This window comes from Notolepis coatsorum (genome assembly GCF_963971535.1).
Source record: "Notolepis coatsorum genome assembly, chromosome: 5".
Classification (NCBI taxonomy): domain Eukaryota; kingdom Metazoa; phylum Chordata; class Actinopteri; order Aulopiformes; family Paralepididae; genus Notolepis; species Notolepis coatsorum.
Window position 1 is genome coordinate 91,672,793 of NC_140169.1, and position 22,015 is coordinate 91,694,807.

General features: G+C 43.4%; 1 protein-coding gene across 1 annotated transcript in view; it reads left to right on the forward strand.

Moving 5' to 3' along the window:
- The window catches only part of smpdl3a (sphingomyelin phosphodiesterase acid like 3A), a 35,157-nt gene that overhangs the window by 7,808 nt on the left and 5,334 nt on the right, over window positions 1-22,015 (forward strand). The window contains 6 exon segments of the mRNA XM_084314609.1: window positions 15,175-15,319; window positions 17,619-17,715; window positions 18,966-19,024; window positions 19,027-19,131; window positions 20,835-21,015; window positions 21,602-21,726. Coding sequence (XP_084170735.1) covers window positions 15,175-15,319; window positions 17,619-17,715; window positions 18,966-19,024; window positions 19,027-19,131; window positions 20,835-21,015; window positions 21,602-21,726 — 712 coding nt within the window.

Here is a 22,015-nt window from a genome sequence, read left to right on the forward strand (position 1 = left end):
CCGGCCCATCCACGACCGGAGGAGACGGTAGGGAACGTTGTGTCCAGCAGACAGTAACCTACCGTCCCTCCGGGGCTCCTCGGGGTGGCAAGACTCGAGCGGCGCGAGGTGGCAGACGCCGCTGAGTGACTTTTCCCCTCTGTATCCCCTCTCTTTTACACCCTCCCCGGCCCCTCTATGATTTTGTGCCTTAAAAAACATTATAAATAAAAAAGTTCCCCGACATAAGGGGGACTGTGTTTTGGCCGAACAAACTGTGTGTTTCTTCAACAATTCATATGGTGGGGTTGTGTATATATGAATCTGCACTTTTACGTTGTGAGATGAGTCGTGTTGTGTTACGAGGTTTAGCAAGGTCTGCAACATACACTATTCTATTAGCTTGATGCTCCACATGCAGGTAGAAACTGGTGTTATTCCATTGCTTGAACTAAGTATATGTGTCTCACAATGCTGTGTTGTTTAGTTGCAGTAATACTCGTACACGCACATTCCACGGCCTAGCCCTTACTCTCGGTCAGCGTTTTTTGCTATGTACGACATAGTCAACGGGTGTAGGATTCACACACATGCGACTTGTGTTTTGTTGTAAATCCTGTTCACATTTTGTGGGTAGCGGGCATTGTATTAGCTTATGCTATGCATTGCATTCTACCGGAGGTTTTCAAAATGGCTACGGTTGTTTTTCTGTGTGTAGGGAACGAAGTGTGTTTTCGTGAGGGGGTGTCGAATAAACCCCTCCTTTCCCACTTGATTGGTTTAGGGGATTTTTGATCTCTTCTGCTGAGCCAGTCAGGGCCGAGCCGGTGGGACGTCTTGGCAGGGGGGGGGTATTCTGCCGACTCCTATTACAAGACAGGAGCCGGCAGCATTCCCCGCCCGTTGTAGCGGTGTTGCTATGGCGACGCCTTCCATGAGTTACGGTGTCTTAAAGGTGTCGAGTTAGGGCGTAGGGCTCACGCCCGATTTATGTGTAAACTTGAGTCGGTTGGTCACGTGACTCACAGTTGGCATATCTTTTTCATGACTATAAACTCATGTGGGAAGGTGTTTCTGGGAGGGTCTGGTCTTACACTCTGATTAAAAAGAGTGACTGGATTTGAAATCATGTGAAAACGGGTTTTTTACTCCCAGCTGTGCCGTTGGTTCATACGGGTGATGCTTTTTCTTTATTATTATAAAGAGTTGGATGTGTCTATATGAATTGGAAATGGGGGTTCCTGATGAAACCAAGACTAACGTCTTTCTCAGGTCTGCCTCCCCTTAACCAATTGTGTGTATTGCGCCGTACTGGGTTGTACCCTTTCTGCAATCTGTTGGGTAAAGTTTTCATTCATTCATTCATGGAGTTGATTGCATCTCGCCCCTCTTGTCGTTCCCCTGGGCGTCTTGGGGATTCAATAAGATGGTCTAAATAGCCTATTGTTGATGTGGGTATGTCAAAACGCACACACAGTGCTAGCTCAGGATGTTCTGTTGGACATTGGCTGACTGGCGAGCCTTGATTGCTTGGGGTTAAAACAGCGTTTTTTATGAAGCAATTGGGATGGGGGTTTTTTCCTCTTCCGACGCCCTGTGTGGTTGTCGATGGGTTCCCGTTCATATCAGGGGATGATGACGGAATGGATCTGAACATAGGGGGAAGGGTCTCACGCCCTGGGGGTGGGCCACCGGGCGCGGTTCGCACCGAAACGTCTGGGTGGCGCCTTCTTTTTATGTTTTGAGATCAACACGCATATCTGCCCCTTCTCCTGGAGTTGGCATGTCGGCGTGGTTAGGGCACGGGACTGGTTCTGGTTGCGCTGGTCCGGATCAGTTAAACCCGTTGTCCGCCGGGGATGCAGATCTGCTGTTCTTGTACCCTGAGGGACTTGGGCTTTTTTCAGGGGGAAAAATGCTAGGTCGGTCCGGGTGTCACAGGCTTGAGCGCTATGGAACCCTTGTTGGGTACATTGTATTCTACACTGTCGTAATGGCTTACAGCAGTGCCAACCTGTACGCGCCTGATCTCGTCGGATCTCGGCCGCCGTGCAGGTTGGTCTTGGTTGGTACTTGGTTGGGTGACCTCCTGGGAATACCAAGTGCGGGGTGCTGGGGCTGGTTTTCCATTTTTTACGCTCTTCTCTTACGCGTAGCGAAGAGGGGCCTTGGGGTGGTTTTGGCCTCCTCGGGGGACCCTGTGCTCCCCGTATCACCGGGCCCAGTCCGGGGTAATGTTTCGTTGACCCGTAGGCCAGGATAACCCTGTTGGAAACTGGAACACGGGCTGCGGCAGTGCCGCAGGTGTGTTTTGGGGTTTTTTCCTGAGGGGTTATGGGACCAACCACCACGTAGGGTAACACCTGGGTGGTTGGTTCTCTGGTGTGTTGCTGCAGTGTCAACTCCCGGGTTCACAGGTTGAGGGTGCCCCTGCACGTTCATGACGTCTGTCAATCGTGTCAGCCTTCTCTGTGGAGGCTTGGTCATGCAACAACGCCAGCATACGCCCCTTCCGCCGGGGCGGCTGTGTTCAGCTGTCCCTTCTGGCGCCTGTCTCGTCCGCAGTCTCCAGGCTAGGGTTAACAGCCTGTTGCCTGGTCTTTTTCCCCGGTGCACTGCCTGCTTCCGTTGGTTAACTCTTTGTGTGTTTACGGCCATGCTGTCTGCCTGTTACAGGGCCAGTGTGCCAGACGGTGTACTGTTGGGGAGGACAGGGTCCGCTCGGCTGAGGGGCCTTTGTCCGAATACGCTGGCGATGTGGGGGGCGGGGTCACTAAGTGCCCACCTGGTGGGGTCTTGATGCTGGCATCATGGACTTCTCCGGGCCCCCATTCCAGGGAGTCCAGTCCTTTTGGTGGGTCTGGGCCTTCCTTCGCGCTCCGCTGCTACGGCCTTGCCACGGGGTTGGGTTTGCCCTTGACCCCGTGATTCTGGGGGCAGTAACGAGGTTGTTTCCCTCCGTTCGTTCCCGGGTGGCATGCGGGTTGTGCGTGTGTGTAGTCGTGGGGTCAAGCCACGGTCTGCTCACCCTGTGCGTTGAGTTGCTTGAGTGCCTCTTCGCACGGTCGGGTCCGTCGCCCTCCCGGTAAACCTCTAATAGGGGGGGTGCCCTCCATTAGGGAGGGTCGGGGGGGCTCGGCCCTCCCTGTTCTGTTGGTTGTGGGGGGCCTTCAGCGGGGTGTATTTGTCGGCCAGTGGCTCCGCTTGGCCTCCCTTTGTGCATGAGTAGGGATGCACCGATATGAAAATTGGCCACCGATACCGATACCGATTGTTCAACTAACACTATCGGCCGATACCGATACCGATATTTGTATATAAGTATTTGTAAAAAAAAAAAATTATTTTTTTTATTTTTTATTTTATTTATGAAACTACTGTATATTTGTATGTGTATGTTTGTATTTGTAGGCCTCTTTACTTACTTAAAAAAAGGAAACATCAAGAAATATGTTTATGGTATCACTATCTCTCTCCCAGTATCGTCTGGCGGCCTGCAGAGGGATACTATTTTCTCAACCAGAGCTTTCAACCAATGCAATGGAACCATTCTGGCGGCCTGCAGCGGGATACTATTCTCTCAACCAGAGCTTTCAACCAATGCAATGGAACCATTTTGATTGACAGTCGATTCGGCCAATTACGCCACACCGCTAGCACCCACCTCCTGCTGTTCTTACCACCAATCGGCAAGCGTTTATTCATTTTCTACTTCGGGGGCATGCCGCCATTGATCTGCTTGAGAGAACTCAGAATGCGAGTCAAACTCAGAACCACAACAAGCTAATACGTTAGCTGCCCGGCAGTGCCCGCCGACCAGCGCGCTCCACAGGATGGCCAAACGAGACGCAATGATTTTACTGCAACAAATGTTATAATAAAACAAAGCCTTTCTATACATTTGTCTGGTTGAAAACTTTATTAACAGATTGCAGAATGGGTAGTTTGGTACGGAATGAGCAACGGAGCTATGAACGGAATAATGCCTTGCTTACTTGCTGTGTTCGGGTAAATAATATGCTGATGTTATATTGAACGTGTAACACTAACTATATAACATTATTAACTAACTAGCTACCGTACCGGGAGCTCACGTTGATGCCTGGATGGTGCTAACTAACTAGCTACCGTACCGGGAGCTCACGTTGATGCCTGGATGGTGCTAACTAACTAGCTACCGTACCGGGAGCTCACGTTGATGCCTGGATGGTGCTAACTAACTAGCTACCGTACCGGGAGCTCACGTTGATGCCTGGATGGTGCTAACTAACTAGCTACCGTACCGGGAGCTCACATTGATGCCTGGATGGTGCTAACTAACTAGCTACCGTACCGGGAGCTCACGTTGATGCCTGGATGGTGCTAACTAACTAGCTACCGTACCGGGAGCTCACGTTGATGCCTGGATGGTGCTAACTAACTAGCTACCGTACCGGGAGCTCACATTGATGCCTGGATGGTGCTAACTAACTAGCTACCGTACCGGGAGCTCACGTTGATGCCTGGATGGTGCTAACTAACTAGTAGTGGGTAGTTGGGTACGGAATGAGCAACGGAATGGAACTGAGCTATGAACGGACTCGGAGTAATGCCTTGCTGCTATGGGTAATAATAATATGCTGATGTTATTGTCCGTGTAACACTAACTATATAACGTTGATGCCACAAAACGAATGCCTTGTTAATCATAAGTAGTAACTGTGATGCAGTAGCTTGTGTGTGTGTGTGGGGGACGGCGGGCTTGTGCAGGTAGGTCGCGAGTGAACTTTTTTTTTTTTTGCCTTTTGACGCTACACAAATTGATGCTTATTTATCGGCGACTGCTATCGGCACATTTGAGCTTATCGGCCGATAGGCCGATAGCAGTCAACAAGGCCTTATCGGCCGATACCGATACCCGACCGATATATCGGTGCACCCCTATGCATGAGTGATGCCAAGCGGATCCCCTAATGATACAGAACGTTAGGTTATGACTATAACCAAGTTCTGTTAATTAGGGGTGACGCTTGGCATCCGACGGCCGCTGCAGCCCTTGACCTCACCTTGTGGTGAAAGCTTGGGAAGGAGGAGAGCAGGTGACCACACACCTGCTTATGAAGGTAAGCTGATGAGGGGTGTGGTCAGACTAATACTGGTATTAAAGGTACATTTGTGGAATTTATTCAGTGCGCATGCACGTACGCGAGGGAGTGCATGAGTGATGCCAAGCGTCACCCCTAATTAACAGAACTTGGTTATAGTCATAACCTAACGTTAAGAGACAAGACACCATCACATCACCATGTTAAGAGACAAGACACCAACACATCACCATGTTAAGAGACAAGACACCATCACATCACCATGTTAAGAGACACACCATCACATCACCATGTTAAGAGACAAAACACCATCACATCACCATGTTAAGAGACAAGACACCAACACATCACCATGTTAAGAGACAAGACACCATCACATCACCATGTTAAGAGACAAGACACACCATCATATCACCATGTTAAGAGACAAGAAACCAACACATCACCATGTTAAGAGACAAGACACCATCACATCACCATGTTAAGAGACAAGACACACAAACACATCACCATGTTAAGAGACAAGACACACCATCATATCACCATGTTAAGAGACAAGACACAAACACATCACCATGTTAAGAGACAAGACACACCATCATATCACCAGGTTAAGAGATAATACACCATCATATCACCATGTTAAGAGGCAAGACACACCATCACATCACCATGTTAAGAGACAAGACACCATCATATCACCATGTTAAGAGACAAGACACCAACATATCACCATGTTAAGAGACAAGACACCAACACATCACCATGTTAAGAGACAAGACACCAACATATCACCATGTTAAGAGACAAGACACACCATCATATCACCATGTTAAGAGACAAGACACCATCATATCACCATGTTAAGAGACAAGACACCATCACATCACCATGTTAAGAGACAAGACACCAACATATCACCATGTTAAGAGACAAGACACCATCATATCACCATGTTAAGAGACAAGACACCAACACATCACCATGTTAAGAGACAAGACACCATCACATCACCATGTTAAGAGACATACATAATACATAAATACATAATACATAAATGTATGTTGGCGCCGAGGAGAGTGGCAGCCTTTTCATAGCAGCTCCCACCCCCTCTACTTTTATCGCGTTTACTACTTTCTTAATTATTCTTTTTGTGATTATACTTACATAATAGGTGTATAAGTGACTGTGCGTTGCTTTAGACCAAGTTAAGGCATTTGTAACAACTTCTGTGAAGTTAGCTGAGTTAGGAAAGTTCGGTCGAGCACAGCTCTGAACAATGGACAACAACAACACCGGCGGCGGGCTGGTTTACCCGCGGCAGCACAACAACAACAACAACAACAGCAACAACGGCGGGCTGGTTTACCCGAGGGAGGCTCTCCTCTGCTTTCGAAACAGAGTTGCAGAACCACCGAGGAATCTACCAGCCGAAATAAGGATTCGCAGACGGGGAAATCGAGCTGGCACGAGCGTGAAGGACAGGAGAGAGGACAGAAGGAGATTCAAGCCTTACCTGCCCGCTGTCGTCATGGGGAACGTGCGATCGCTGGTCAACAAGACCGACGAGCTCTCAGCCCTGATGATCAACCAGCGTGAGTACAAGGAGGCAAGCCTACTGTGCTTCACCGAATCCTGGCTGAACGAGAACATCCCGGACAGTGCAATAGAACAGGAGGGTTTCACGGTGGTGCGCGCCGACCGGAGTAAACAGAGCGGCAAGCGGAGAGGCGGAGGGCTTGTTGTCTTTGTGAACTCCAAATGGTGCCACCCGGGGCACATCACCATCAAGGAACGTATCTGTTCCCCCGACATTGAACTATTGGCACTGAGTCTGCGGCCATACTATTTACCGCGAGAAATAACACACGTCCTGGCTCTCACTGTTTACATCCCTCCCAGCGCGGCGGCGGCGCAGGCGAGTGACGTCATACACTCCACCGTCGCGGCGCTTCAGACAAAACACCCGGATGCATTTATTTTTATCAATGGGGACTTCAACCATGTCAGACTGAACAAGACCCTGACAAACTTCACCCAGTATGTCACCTGCAAAACCAGGGGAGACAAAACTCTGGACCTCCTGTATGCTAACGTGAAGGAGGCTTTCAGTGCGACTTCCCTGCCCCCCCTCGGCCAGTCAGACCACAACCTTGTGAGGCTTGTATCCACATACACGCCTCTCATTAAGAGACAGCCCCCGACCACCATGTCTGTCCCACAGTGGTCTGACGACGTCGAGGAGGAGCTACAGGAGTGTTTCAGGTCGACAGACTGGGATATGTTTGAGAGGGCTTACGGTGATGACATTGATGGACTATCCCACTGCATCACAGACTACATCAGGTTCTGTGAGGAGAGCATCGTACCCACAAAGAGGGTACGCTGCTTCTCAAACAATAAACCCTGGATTAGCAAGGACATTAAACACCTGCTAAACAGGAAAAAGAGGGCCTTCATGGCAGGGGACACTGAGCAGGCCAGGGCTGTCCAAAGGGAGCTCAAAAAAGAGCTAAGGGCAGCCAAGGTCAGCTACAAGGACAGGCTGGAGGGCAGACTACAGGCCAACAACACCAGGGAGGTGTGGGCGGGGGTTAGGAAGATCACTGGTTTCAAACAGCAGGGCACAGCTGTGGAGGGCCCTCCAGAGCGTGCAAACGAGTTCAACACGTTTTTCAACCGCTTTGACCAGAGTGGCCTCCCCACACCCCTCCCCCCACCCATCGACGCCAGCACCAGATCACACCTACAAAGCAGCCCCCCCACCCCCCACCCCCCCACACCCATCAGCAACGGCACCCCACCCCCAACACCAGCAGACTGCCCACCACCCCCAACCCTGACGATCACAACCAGTCAGGTCAGTAGGCAGCTCTCCAAAATTAATGTAAACAAGGCCAGAGGACCGGACAACACCAATCCCAGGGTGCTCAAGGTATGTGCAGAGCAGCTGGCAGCACCGCTCCAGCATCTTTTCAACCTCTCCCTGAGGCTGGAGAGGGTGCCCCAGCTCTGGAAGACCTCCTGCATTGTCCCGGTGCCCAAGAAGGGACGTCCCAGCACCCCCAACGACTACAGGCCAGTCGCTCTGACGTCACACGTCATGAAGACGTTCGAGAGACTGGTCCTGCAACACCTCAAGCCCCTGGTGCGTGACTCCCTCGACCCCCTGCAGTTTGCATACCAGGCAAACATCGGGGTGGAGGATGCCATCATCTACATGCTCCACAGAGCGTACACGCACCTGGAAAAGCCGCGCAGCTCAGTGAGGATCATGTTCTTTGATTTCTCCAGCGCCTTCAACACCATCCAGCCGTCACTGCTAGCGGAGAAGCTCTCTGCGATGCAGCTGGAGCACGGCTTGGTGGCCTGGATCAAGGACTACCTCACTGAGAGGCCACAGTACGTCAGACTAAAGGACAGTCAGTCTGACGTACTGGTGAGCAACACCGGCGCCCCCCAGGGAACTGTGCTGTCACCCTTCCTCTTCACCCTCTACACCTCAGACTTCTGCCGCAACTCCAGCGGGTGCCACCTGCAGAAGTTCTCAGACGACTCCTCCATCGTAAGCTACATCACCGACGATGATGAGGAGGAGTACAGAGCCCTGGTGGAGAGCTTCGTGGGGTGGAGCGACAGCAACCACCTCCAACTCAACACCAGTAAGACCAAGGAGCTGGTGGTGGACTTCCGGAGGGGCAAGAAGAGGCCCCCCCCGATTCCCATCTCCATCCGAGGGGTGGATGTGGAGATGGTGGACTCATACAAGTTCCTTGGGGTACACCTGAACAATAAACTGGACTGGTCGGACAACACAGAGGCCCTCTACAGGAAGGGACAGAGCAGGCTGTTCTTCCTGAGGAGACTCAGGTCCTTCAATGTGTGCAACAAACTGCTGCAGTCTTTTTACCAGTCTGTTGTGGCCAGCATCCTCTTCTATGCTGTGGCATGCTGGGGAGGCTACATCAACTCAAGGGACACCAACAAGCTCAACAAGCTGGTGAGGAAGGCTAGCTCCGTGGTGGGAGTCGAGCTACCTAGACTTGAGGTGATGGTAGAGAGGGGGATGATAAGGAAGCTGGATGCCATCATGGAGAACCCCTACCACCCCCTCTACGACGAGCTAGTCAAGATGAGAAGCTCGTTCAGCCACAGACTCATCCCCCCCCGACACTCAACTAACCGCCTCGGACAGTCCTTCATACCAGCGGCCATCAGGCTCCACAACAGTGGGCAGCGACTAGCAGCCTCCAGGCCCCACAACAGGGGGCAGCGACAGCGACTGCTACCAGACATTGACCTGGGACTTATAGGAACCCAAGGGGGACAAAGTAGACTACCCTGGTACTTTGATTAATGTATACTCAGTAGATAGTAAATTATTATAACACCACCTCTTGCATACTGCACCTCATGTGACACTGTGAATAATGTGAATATTCCTCAGCTAGTCAGTTAGTAAATTATATTGACCATATTGATCAAATTGTTTACACTGCCTGTGTTGTCTTTTACTACCTGTATACTGTTTTGTTTTACTACCTGTACCCCTCCCCCCTCCCCCCATGCTGCTATGATGCCTGAATTTCCCCAAGGGGATCAATAAAGGAATATCTTATCTTATCTTATCTTATCTTAAGACACACCATCATATCACCATGTTAAGAGACAAGACACCAACACATCACCATGTTAAGAGACAAGACACCATCATATCACCATGGTAATTCAAATCTACTTAATTGACAACCATTTTGTGCCAGCAAGCTATTTATTTATTTCTGAATGTGTCACTCTCAGACCCAATAGAAAGCTAGCTTACATGTGTTCCATGGGACTGACATGTCAGGCTAAAAGCTTTCCAGGTCTGATCGGGAGCGGATATACATAGCTACATTAGTATTTGCCACATAAAGGCAATCTGTGCCACATTGACTAGAAACAACCGTTCACTGATCTCTCCCTCTCATTTTGTCTGTGCAAAACCTTTATTTTTTAACGGTAATGTTATTACATTATACATTGAAAAAGTTTTACTCACCGGATAATGTAATAAGTTGTTACATTATCTGTTCCACATATGTATTACATTATCCGGCAAGTTATTACATTATCCGGTTTCATTACATTTTAAAGTCCTTCTAATTACTAGAGACATACGTACCATTGTCAATAAATACTGGCATATTTTACAGTCAGATCCTATAGTTGGAGCGGCGTTTCAGCATTCGCCCAATTACTATTACAAAAGACAAGCGAATCTCTCAAATCTTCTGGTGAAAACGGATTTTCCCAAGGTAAAATCAACTCACTTTATGTCTAACATCCCAGATGGGAACTTTCCCTGTCAATCTTGTGTACATTGCCAAGGGATGATCAAAGACAAAAGTTATACACACCCAAAAACGGGCAAACGGTTATCGGTCAAAGGGCGTATTACCTGCAATTCCTCCAACATAGTGTACCTGCTGAAATGCCCTTGTGATTTTTCATATGTGGGCAAAACAACGAGACCTTTCAAATTAAGAATCAGTGAACATAAGTGTTCAATCAGAAATGCAGATGTCAAATCGGCGGTAGCTAGACACTTCAATACTTGCAAGCATGCTGTCAAAGATCTCCGTTACATGGGTCTAGAGTTGGTACATAGGCCCGCCAGGGGAGGTGACAGACATAAGCTACTTTTGCAAAGGGAATGTTATTTTATTCACCTCTTTAATTGTATAGAACCAAGAGGTATGAATGAAGAGAACTTGTTGACCTGCTTCCTTTAAATACTTTTCCCATTAAGGCCGATTATTAGTTTTATAGTATCCTTAGAAAGAAGTATGCCGGGTTCAGTAAATATGAGTAAGATCAATTTAGCCCAACAAATACGTTTATTTTAAGCAATAGGTATCTACGTAACACAAGGGAGTATTAATGATTAGACTATAGATCTATTTTAAAGAGCCATTAGTAAGTCTAACAACCTTCAGACACACCGAACAGGTGGAGTTTTTTTTTTTTTTTTTTTTTTTTTTCCTTTTTTTCCGCTTTATTACGAGGCTCAAAAAAAGAGTTTGAATTTACGCCTAATGGCAGACTTATTTACCCAAGGGTTTCTGGTTTACTTTGGATTGTTTATGGTTTATTTATATAAAATGAATAAGGTATTAAGAGTGTATCTATCTAGCCATACATAATGGCGGACTTATTTACCCAAGGGTTTTTATTGTTTATTGTTTATTTATATAAAATGAATAAGGCATTAGAGTGTATCTAGCCATACATAATGGCGGACTTATTTACCCAAGGGTTTCTGGTTTACTTTTTATTGTTTATTGTTTATTTATAAATGAATAAGGCATTAGAGTGTATCTATCTAGCCATATATAAAGGCAGACTTATTTACCCAATGGGTTTCTTGTTTAGTTTTTGTTGTTTATGGTTTATTTATATAAAATGAATAAGGCATTGTAGTGTATCTATCTAGCCATACATACTAGATGTTTTTGCTATTTTGATTTATGTTTTTTGTTTCCAGCACAACAATTTTAATTTTAATCTTATATCTACATTTACCATCTGTATATTGTGGTAATTTTGACTTTAGTTTTTTCATCGTGTTTCCTCTTTATTACGAGGCTCAAAAAAAGTGTTGGACTGTAAGCCAAAGGGCGGACTTATTTACCCTAGGGTTCTTGTTTATTGTTTATATTGAAAATGAATAAGGCATTAGAATGTACCTATCTAGCCATACATATTAGATGTCAATTTTGGTTTTGTTTCTAGTATAACAATTTTATGTTTTTGTATCTATTATCTACATTTTGTATTTGTATATTTAGGTAATTTTGACTTAAGAATGGACTCTTGACTTCAAAGTACTTCCTGGGTCACACTAGACCTTATAGTAATTCAACACACCTGTGGATGATGTCACTTCCTGCTGTTCTTGGTATAAAAACAATATTGTCGGTGAGAACATTTGCTAGCCATCAACACTGAAGAAGGAACATTACAGTTCCGAAACATGTTTGTTTCAGGCTGCGATTAAATATACCAAAATCTGAGAGTGCTGGTCCAAGCGTATTGCTTTCTTTTTCTATTAAAGTCCTTCTAAAGGAAAAAGTTATTACATTTGCCAGTGTTATTACATTTGCCAGTGTTATTACATTTGCCAGTGTTATTACATTTCCCAGTGTTATTAAATTCCCCGGTGTTATTACATTTAAAGTCCTTCTGAAGGAAAAGGTTATTACATTTTGAAAAGGTATTACATTTCCCAGTGTTATTACATTTGAAAGTCCTTCTAAAGGAAAAGGTTATCAGATCAGATTCCAGTGTGAACTGGTCACGTTCCTGAACTGACCTGCATGCGCAAGTGACGTAAAAGCTGCATGCATTTCGACATGACTCTTCAGACTGAGATCACATTGCAAAAAATCTGATCTGTATCTGATTTAGAACCACATATGAAAGTGGCCCAAATCAGAATTGAAAAGGTCAGACTATTGCTGTTCACACAGTCATGAAAAAGATATTTGGGCCACTTTTGCCTGCAGTGTGTGAACATATAAATATTGAGCTTAGCCACATGCTTTCAGGACAACTGTGGAAAGGAGAGCATTTACTAAATCACTTCCCAAGACCACACCTTCCTGCTGGTGCTGTGATTGAACCAGCAACCTCCTCTTCTCAAGTCTGCTTCTCCAACCAGGAAATAAATGATCAACACCTGTGATAATGACACTTTTATAAATGGAGCGTTTAGCCTTAAGCCTTAAGTGGGTTCCTACTGTGTTTCCTGCCGCAGTGCAGCTCCGGATTCTCGATTAGTGGCTCTGCTCACTTGTAGCTAATCGGCTAAGCTAGGCCTTCACTGCATAATGCTTATTAAGCATAATTAAAACCACAGTACCTGGATTAAAACATGAAAGGACAGCCTAGAGCTGAGGATTAAGGTACTACGGAGGTGACGGTGAAAGCAGATTTGATTTAATTATAATTTTATGAGCCTAACTTGGAATAATGTTATTCTTTCTTTGAATGAATGAAAAGTTTATTTTTGAACATGTTATTCTCCATATTTCTCCAAACAACTCACGGTATCTTGTTCCGTCAAACCAAACAATCGTAACAACAAATTAAAAAACATTAAAAAAAAAACATTAAAAAAAAAGAAAAAAAGATTATTAAAAACAAAAGGTCAAGAGCAATGTGTTTGGTTAGCAGACATGTCCAAAAAAGGAGTAGAGGGAAGCTAAGCTTATTGATCCCTATACCCCCTTACATTTATATTTGTTCTTCCATTAATTTGACTAGATATAACATAATTTAGTATATTACAATATAGAATATACTTTTACTTATATTAAAAGATTAAAAGAAAAAACTGGATTCACTTGACAGCAGTGAATATAGTACAGCACTACATACACAATATAACATAACTTTGTTTATCCTCAATACTCATTTCTGTATTTCTCTAATGTGTATTTTTTTAGCTGCTTTTTAAATTGTGCCACATTTTGATGTATTCGGGTAAATTATTCCACAACTTCACTCCACACACCGATATGCACATGCTTTTCAGCGTGGTGTGTACCATTGGTTGTTTAAGATTCCCTCTCACTCTTATATTCTCCTTCCCTGTCTCTGAACCATTTTTTAATGTTGCCTGGGATTAGTTTGTATCTGGCTTTGTATACAATGAGGGCAGTTTTGAAATCCACTAGGTCCATACATTTCAATGTTTGTAGCTTTATAAATACGGTAAGTTATTGGTGTGTTCATAATATCCTACATTGTTGATTATTCGTATTGCTTTTTTTTGCATGGTGCATATTGGCTGTAGAGTGCTTTTGTAGGTATTACCCCACACCTCCGCACAGTAGCTCATATATGGTAGGAAGAGTGTACAGTACAGTGTATACAGTGTTTTTTGGTTTAGAATGTGTCTTATCTTGCATAAAACACCAACACTCCGTGCCAATTTAGTCCTGACATATTTGATATGAGGGTTCCAGTTGAGTTTGTGGTCTATTATCACACCCAGAAATGTATTCTCAAATACCCTCTCCAGTTTAATACTATCAATCATTAGTTCAACCGGTGTATTTACTTGTATATCACGTTTACCAAATATCATGATTCTTTTTTTTTTTTATATTTAATGATAATTTATTTACATCAAACCACACTTTCAGCTTGGTTAGCTCAGCTGCGACATTCTTTAAAAGCATTTGGAGGTTCTCTCCCTCACAGAAGACATTTGTATCGTCAGCAAAAATGACATTTTTCAATATTTTAGACGCATTACCTATAACATTTATATACAGTATGAATAGTTTCGGGCCCAGAATTGACCCTTGTGGCACACCGCAGATTATGTTTGACTGAGTGGACCTGTACTCCCCAAACTGCACAAACTGTTGTCTTTGTTCTAAGTAACTATTTAACCATTTGAACCCTACTCCTCTGATCCCATAGTTTTCCAATTTTAGTAGCAGAATATCATGATTATTCTTTATTCTTTCTTCGTTACTACCCTGGTGGCCAACCGGTCAATAAACTCAGATTTGAAAAGGAATAAGGGAAATTAAAGCTTTCACTTAAATATACCATAAAACATGGGATGCATGTCTAGTGGCTCCCCAGGTGGGGAGACAGAATAACAGCTGAATTCATCTGGGTCCAACAGTGAATTTACAAAATGTGGGTCCCGGTCTAAAAAGGTTTTTAAGAACCCCTGCTTTACAGGAGCACAGAACCAGGCCCCAGTCTCTATGTTAAATCATGACAAAAATTGTAATCACGATTATTAAAAACATTGTATGACAATTGTTTTTCTTAACTTTCTTCTCAACCAAAGGCTTCCTTTCTGTCATCTTCTCTACAAGCTACCCAAAGACGTTTCAAAATAACTGGAGAAACGCGCTGTGAAGGAAGGGTGCACTGCATTTACAACACAAGACAAAATGAGGGCAACGCGGCATGCGGCACAATAATAGTTTTATCTCAACGGTCTTGTTTTCATGATCGTGGGGAAGCCACAATTGTAAATTAAACTTGATTAATCGTCCAGCTCCACTGTTGTCTCTAACGTCATGTCTCCTCTGTCCCCCAGAGACAGTCCTCCTCACGTCCCAGCAGGGGAGCTGTCTACAGACATGGTGGTCCAGGTGCTGAGCAACATGACCCAGAACATCAGAGACTACTTCCCCAAGATGCCAGTCTACCCTGCCCTGGGAAACCATGACTACTGGCCACAGGTACCGTCTGCTTCACTGCCAGGGACGTCCTGCCGACGAGGCAGATCAGGCACTGAGCTTAGGGTCCTGCTGTTCCTAAATATAAGACCCACATTAAGTTCCTTGTAATAAGCATTAGTTTATTGGTAATAAGACCCTAAGTCCTTATAGGATTCTTAATATTATTATGTGTTAATAAGACTTATGTGTTAATAATATAATCATAAACACATTTATTGTTAGATTATAAGATATTTATAAGCACATAAGAAACTTGTTAACAATTTATAGATTGTCAACTCCAAATACAACTCCAAAACGTTCCTGTAAACATGTTGTGACCTGTGTATTTACCACACGGAGAAATAAAAGAGAATTCTTTTTGACATTTTCGTTTTCTAAGCAGATAATATACTTAAAACTATGTTTTGCCGAACCACTGCTGACTGGGCGCAGTTATTTCATCACCTCAAAAGCCTGTTATTTTTTTTAAAAAGGGGGGCTTTTGAGGTGATGAAATCACTGCGCCCAGGCAGCAGTGTTCCGGCAAAAAAAATGCAAACCTATATATCTGCTTAGAAAACGAAAATGTCTTTTTATTTATTTATTTTATTTGTATGTGTATGTGGGGACGAGTAGGGATGTATATTGGATGTGTACTATGGATGGATGGATGGGTTTGCCAGTCCAGGATCGGTGACATCTATACTGGTGCTCACTCTTTTGTTTGTGTTTTTGCTTTTGTTTTTGTATGGGTGATGGGTAAAAAAAGAAAAAGTGTCAAGATTTTAAATATACGTATGTACATTTGTATGTGTATGTACGTATGTACGTGTGTATGTATGCATACCTGTACATGTACGTGTGACTATGTACTCTAAATGTAGAGTGACTTTAATGACACAACAAAGTATAAAAAAAAAAAAAAATGTCAATCTTCTTTTTATTTCTCCACGTGGTAAATACACAGGTGACAACATGTTTACAGGAACGTTTTGGAGTTGTATTTGGAGTAGGGCTGGGCGATATGGCCTAAATATGATATCACGATATTTTCTGACCTTTCGGCGATACACGATACGCATCACGATGTTTTTCTTTTTTCCCCCCAAACAATTCATTATGAGGCTTACCAAGACAGTATTTGAGTTTGCAAGCTAACATTAAAGACAAAATAAAATAGCCATGCATTTAGCATTTTTATATTATATATTAGATTTAGATTATTGGATTATTAGATTATATATTGCATATATTTAGCAATGAGATATTATATGATTTAGATACGAAATATGATGAATTGAAAATGGGGGACCCTGATGTAAACAAGACGAAAGTCTTTCTCTGGTCTGCATCCTCCAATCCACTGTTGACTGTTGTTGTATTGAGCTGTACTGTATTGTACCTATGCTGCAATCTGTTAATAACGTTTATATTCATTCAGTCGGCAAACAGAATCAGTTTGATTGACAGTCGCGTCTGCCAATTACGTCACATCGCTTGCACCCGCCCTGCTGTTCTTAGCACCAATCGGCAAGCGCGTATTAATTTTTTACTTCCGCTATTGGAGAGCTCAATGAAAACAACAATGGCAGCGGTAGCTCGCCGCGGCAGACTTTTACCTTTTAGCTCTGCAGAATGACTAAACGACTGGAGGCATAATGATTTTACTGTAACGGATGTTATAATAAAAGCATTTCCATACATCTGTCTGATTGAAAACGTTATTAACAGACCGCAGAATGGGCACAACGGAGTCAGCACGGGCTGAGATATGAACGGCTAATGCTTGCTATATCTAGGTCGACCTCGGTCGTTGCTATGTAAATACGCTGATGTTATTGAAAGTGTAACTATATAACGTCAATGCCACAAAACGAATGCCTTTGTTATCATAAGTAGTAACTTTTGATGCAGTAGTGTGTGTGGGGCGGCGCTGTTCAAAAGTGTCAACGTGTGGACCAGATTGACGCAACACAAGCCTCTTGGGCAAAACATCACGATATCCACGATACGTTTAAAAAGTGTATCGTTAATGAACTGTACCCGATATTTATATAATATCGTCATATCGCCCAGCCCTAATTTGGAGTGTATTTCGTGACTGTTGGGAACTAGGCTACACTGGCACACCTACTTCCAGTGAATGACGCTAAGCTATAGGCTAACGGTGCGGCTGTAAAGTTAGCGTGTTCCTTTAAGAATATCTTCCCCTTAGACTTAGAGAAGAGATTGTAATTATAATAATCCTAACTCTAACCAGGATAGAAGCTCTTAGCTGGATCATACAAGTTTCGGTAAACACATTTTCTGTTCTCAGGACCAGATGCCGTCCTCCACTAATGCCATCTACCAGGCAGCTGCCACACTATGGGAGCCCTGGCTGGAGCCCGCCGCCCTGCTCACTCTAAGAGAAGGTACAGCCCGTTGCATAGAGCACCACAGGGTTTGGTTTATATCCATTCGACAGCAAGAAGGTTGCTACCAGTGCTAGAGCGTTGGTTCATACATGTTATTCCTACGGTCAAAGACATTGGTGAAGACAAACATATGTCTTCCTAATCCAAAAATGAGAGAGTGCTAAAACTCAAACTTGTGATGTCATCAAGTATAACGTTTGAAGCTGCTACATAGACGATGCATTGAGAGAAATGGTAGTTCTTCTCAGTTATAATCAGACGTTACTCAGTTACGTTCAGTCACAGACTCATACCCCCCCCCCCCTCGGCCAGTCCTTCATACCAGCGGCCATCAGGCTCAACAACAGTGAGCAGGGACCGCTGCCAGACAACTACTAGAAACTTCTATCACTGACTGTGCCTGACTCCCACCTAAACGGACGACCTAAAAAGACAATATATAACGTATGAAGTATATCACGGCATAGATACCTTATGCATACTGCACCTTATGTGTATACTGTATACTTACTTCATCAGAGCATATATTTAGCATTTTTAGATTATATATATTAGATTAGATATTAGATTATTTGATTATATATATATTATTTGTAACTATATTTATTGTAGGGCAAATATAACTGATATATTATATACATATGTAAAGTTGCAAAAAGAAGTCAGCACACCGTCTCTAGTGTCCCCAAGTTTAATTCAATTAAACACAACGTTTCGGCCTGTGGCCTTTGTCAAGTGTCACCAACATGTGAAAGGGGTGGGGTATATATACATAGGGGATGAACCAGGTCAAAGTTTGAATCAATTAGCCTATAGGCTACAAATTTGCAAGACATTTTTACAGCTTAAATGTTAGAACATACATAGTTACAATACCATAATATATATATATATATACATACCCTCATCTTGCACCTTGACCTTTTTACACTGCCTCCTTGTCCATATGCACATGCCCAGAGTTAATTATATTGTTATATTGTTTACTGCCTATTTTTATTCCATTTTTATTTTGTACTTCTCCACTGTACTATCATTCTATGACCTGTATCATGTCTTCTACTACCTGTACCTCCCCTCCCCTCTCCCCCATGCTGCTATGATGCCTGAATTTCCCCAAGGGGATCAATATATGATCACTTCTTATCTTATCTCAACATAAAAACAATGAATTGTCATTTGTACCATAGGCCTATAACAACACAGTAATTCAAAAGTAAAAATGTCATACGGTTCTGTGTGTTCAGGTGGGTTCTACTCACAGCTGGTCTGGTCCGGTCTGCGTGTGATCAGTCTGAACACCATCTACTCTACTACAGTCCTAATAAAGCCACCGTCAACATGAGCGACCCGGCTGGCCAGTCCCAGTGGCTGCAGACCACCCTGGAGAGAGCTGCTCAGAGCAAGGAGAAGGTAGAGGACAATACAATGCAATATAGTATGGTACAATACAATACAAAACAATAAAACACAATACAATGCAATATAGTATGGTACAATACAATACAAAACAATAAAACACAATACAATACAATATAGTATGGTACAATACAATACAAAACAATAAAACACAATGCAATATAATATGGTACACTACAATACAAAACAATTAAACACAATACAATATAGTATGGTACAATACAATACAATACAAGACAATAAAACACAATACAATATAGTATGGTACAATACAATACAATACAAAACAATAAAACACAATGCAATATAATATGGTACAATACAATACAAAACAATTAAACACAATACAATATAGTATGGTACAATACAATACAAAACAATAAAACACAATACAATACAATATTGTATGGTACAATACAATACAAAACAATAAAACACAATGCAATATAATATGGTACAATACAATACAAAACAATTAAACACAATGCAATATAGTATGGTACAATACAATACAAAACAATAAAACACAATACAATATAGTATGGTACAATACAATACAAAACAATAAAACACAATGCAATATAATATGGTACAATACAATACAAAACAATTAAACACAATACAATATAGTATGGTACAATACTATACAAAACAATAAAACACAATACAATATAGTATGGTACAATACTATACAAAACAATAAAACACAATACAATATAGTATGGTACAATACTATACAAAACAATAAAATAGAGTATGGTACAATACTATACAAAACAATAAAACACTACAATATAGTATGGTATAATACTATACAAAACAATAAAACACAATACAATATAGTATTGTACCATACTATACAAAACAATAAAATAGAGTACAGTACAATACAATACAGTACAATAGTATGGTACAATTTGTGCCTGTGAACAGATGGTTGCTGGATTGATCCCTAGACCAGCAGGAAAATTCAGGTTGTGGAAGTAAATTAATAATCGACCACAAACACCAAACTACTGTGTATACTTTTTTACTCATATCACTAACCCTAATACATACCTGGTGTACTACACCACGGTGGTGTAGTGGTTAACACTGTCGCCTCACAGCTAGAAGGTTGGGGACCAGGTTGCCACGTTGCCAGGTACCCAGGTGGGGTATCTCCTGGGCCTTTCTGTGTGGAGTTTGCATGTTCTCCCCATGCTCACAAGGGTTTCCCCTCCCGATAAGATAAACCCAATGGAAAAACATGCACAACAGATCACTAACGCTGTCGTGTCCCCGATGAAGATGGACAGGAGCACTTGGATTGGTCCCCGGGGCGCGGCCCCACCCTGCAGCCCCTATCTGCTCCCGGCTGCCCTTGGGGGGAATGACGACGGGATGGGTCAAGCGCAGAGACTCAATTTCATCGGCGACCCAAAAATTGCATGTGTGTTCCTGTGTGTGCTGCCCATCGCATGTGTGTGTCACTGCATGATGAATAATTATTCAAAAGTCCAGTTTATATTATATATACCTCCCATCTCTCTCTCTCTTTCTCTCCCCCTCTCCCTTTCCCCCCTCTCTCTCTCTCTCTCTCTCTCTCTCTCTCTCTCTCTCTCTCTCTCTCTCTCTCTCTCTCTCTCTCTCTCTCTCTCTCTCCCTCCCTCCCTCCCTCCCTCCCTCCCTCCCTCCCTCCCTCCCTCCCTCTCTAGGTCTTCATCATAGCTCATGTTCCGGTCGGCTACCTGCCCTTCGCCAGAGACATCACCGCCATCAGACAGAGTGACAACGAGAGGCTGGTGGCCATTTTTAGGAACTACAGTGATATCATCGCGGGACAGTTTTATGGCCACACCCACAGAGACAGCATCATGGTGCTGTTGGACCAGGACGGTAAACGGAACCAGAATCAACAAGACATGGACAAATTTTTTTAAAGATCCTCTCCAGATGTATTTTAAGCATTTTCTATATTGAATACAAATTTGTATAATTATGTTTTTTTCCACCAAATTGTTCAATAAACTACTGAAAATGGCTTAGCAGCATCTCTACACCTTTAACCTCGTTGAGTTAGCTGACGCTACATTAGCTATCCAACCAGGGAGATACATTTTTTACTTTTTAAACAAAATGTTTTTTGACAGAGCCAGGAGCTAAAAGAAAAGTGGATGCAACCATGACATGCATTCCAGGTCATGTTAACATCACTCACATTACAAAGACAAAAGCAAGACAGTGTGATGAGGCTATACCACTCCCTTGGCTTCATGTCGACTGAGGTCGGCATGATTTTGCCTTCAAGATAAAAGCGTAAGAATGTTTAAAAATACAAAATAGATGGTGTGGTATTTTTTTTTAAATGCATTCCTCACTACACTAATACATTTGGCCATTTTCAAAGTTCTTTAAAATATTCTAAATGTGTGTGTGTGGGGGGGGGGGGGGGGGTGGTTTACCTCTCTTATGTGTTTTAAAGGTAAAGCAGTGAACTCCTTGTTCGTGTCACCGGCCGTTACGCCGATCAAGAGTGTAAAGGAGCCGTACTCTAACAACCCAGCCGTGCGCCTGTACCAGTACGACCCTGTGTATTACAGCATGCTGGTGAGTAATAGATTACATGTAATGTACCAGTATGACCCTGTGTATTACACCATGCTGGTGAGTAATAGATTACATGTAATGTACCAGTGTGACCCTGTGTATTACAGCATGCTGGTGAGTAATAGATTACATGTAATGTTGTTATGGTTTGTAACCGACCCCAATCGCACAACACAAGACAGGTATGATGGTTTGCCAAGAAACAGATATTTATTGAGAACAGGGAAAAAGGGCACTGTCCCTTTAAGGGAGAAAACACAAAACACTGGAAACACAAGAGGGGAAGGTA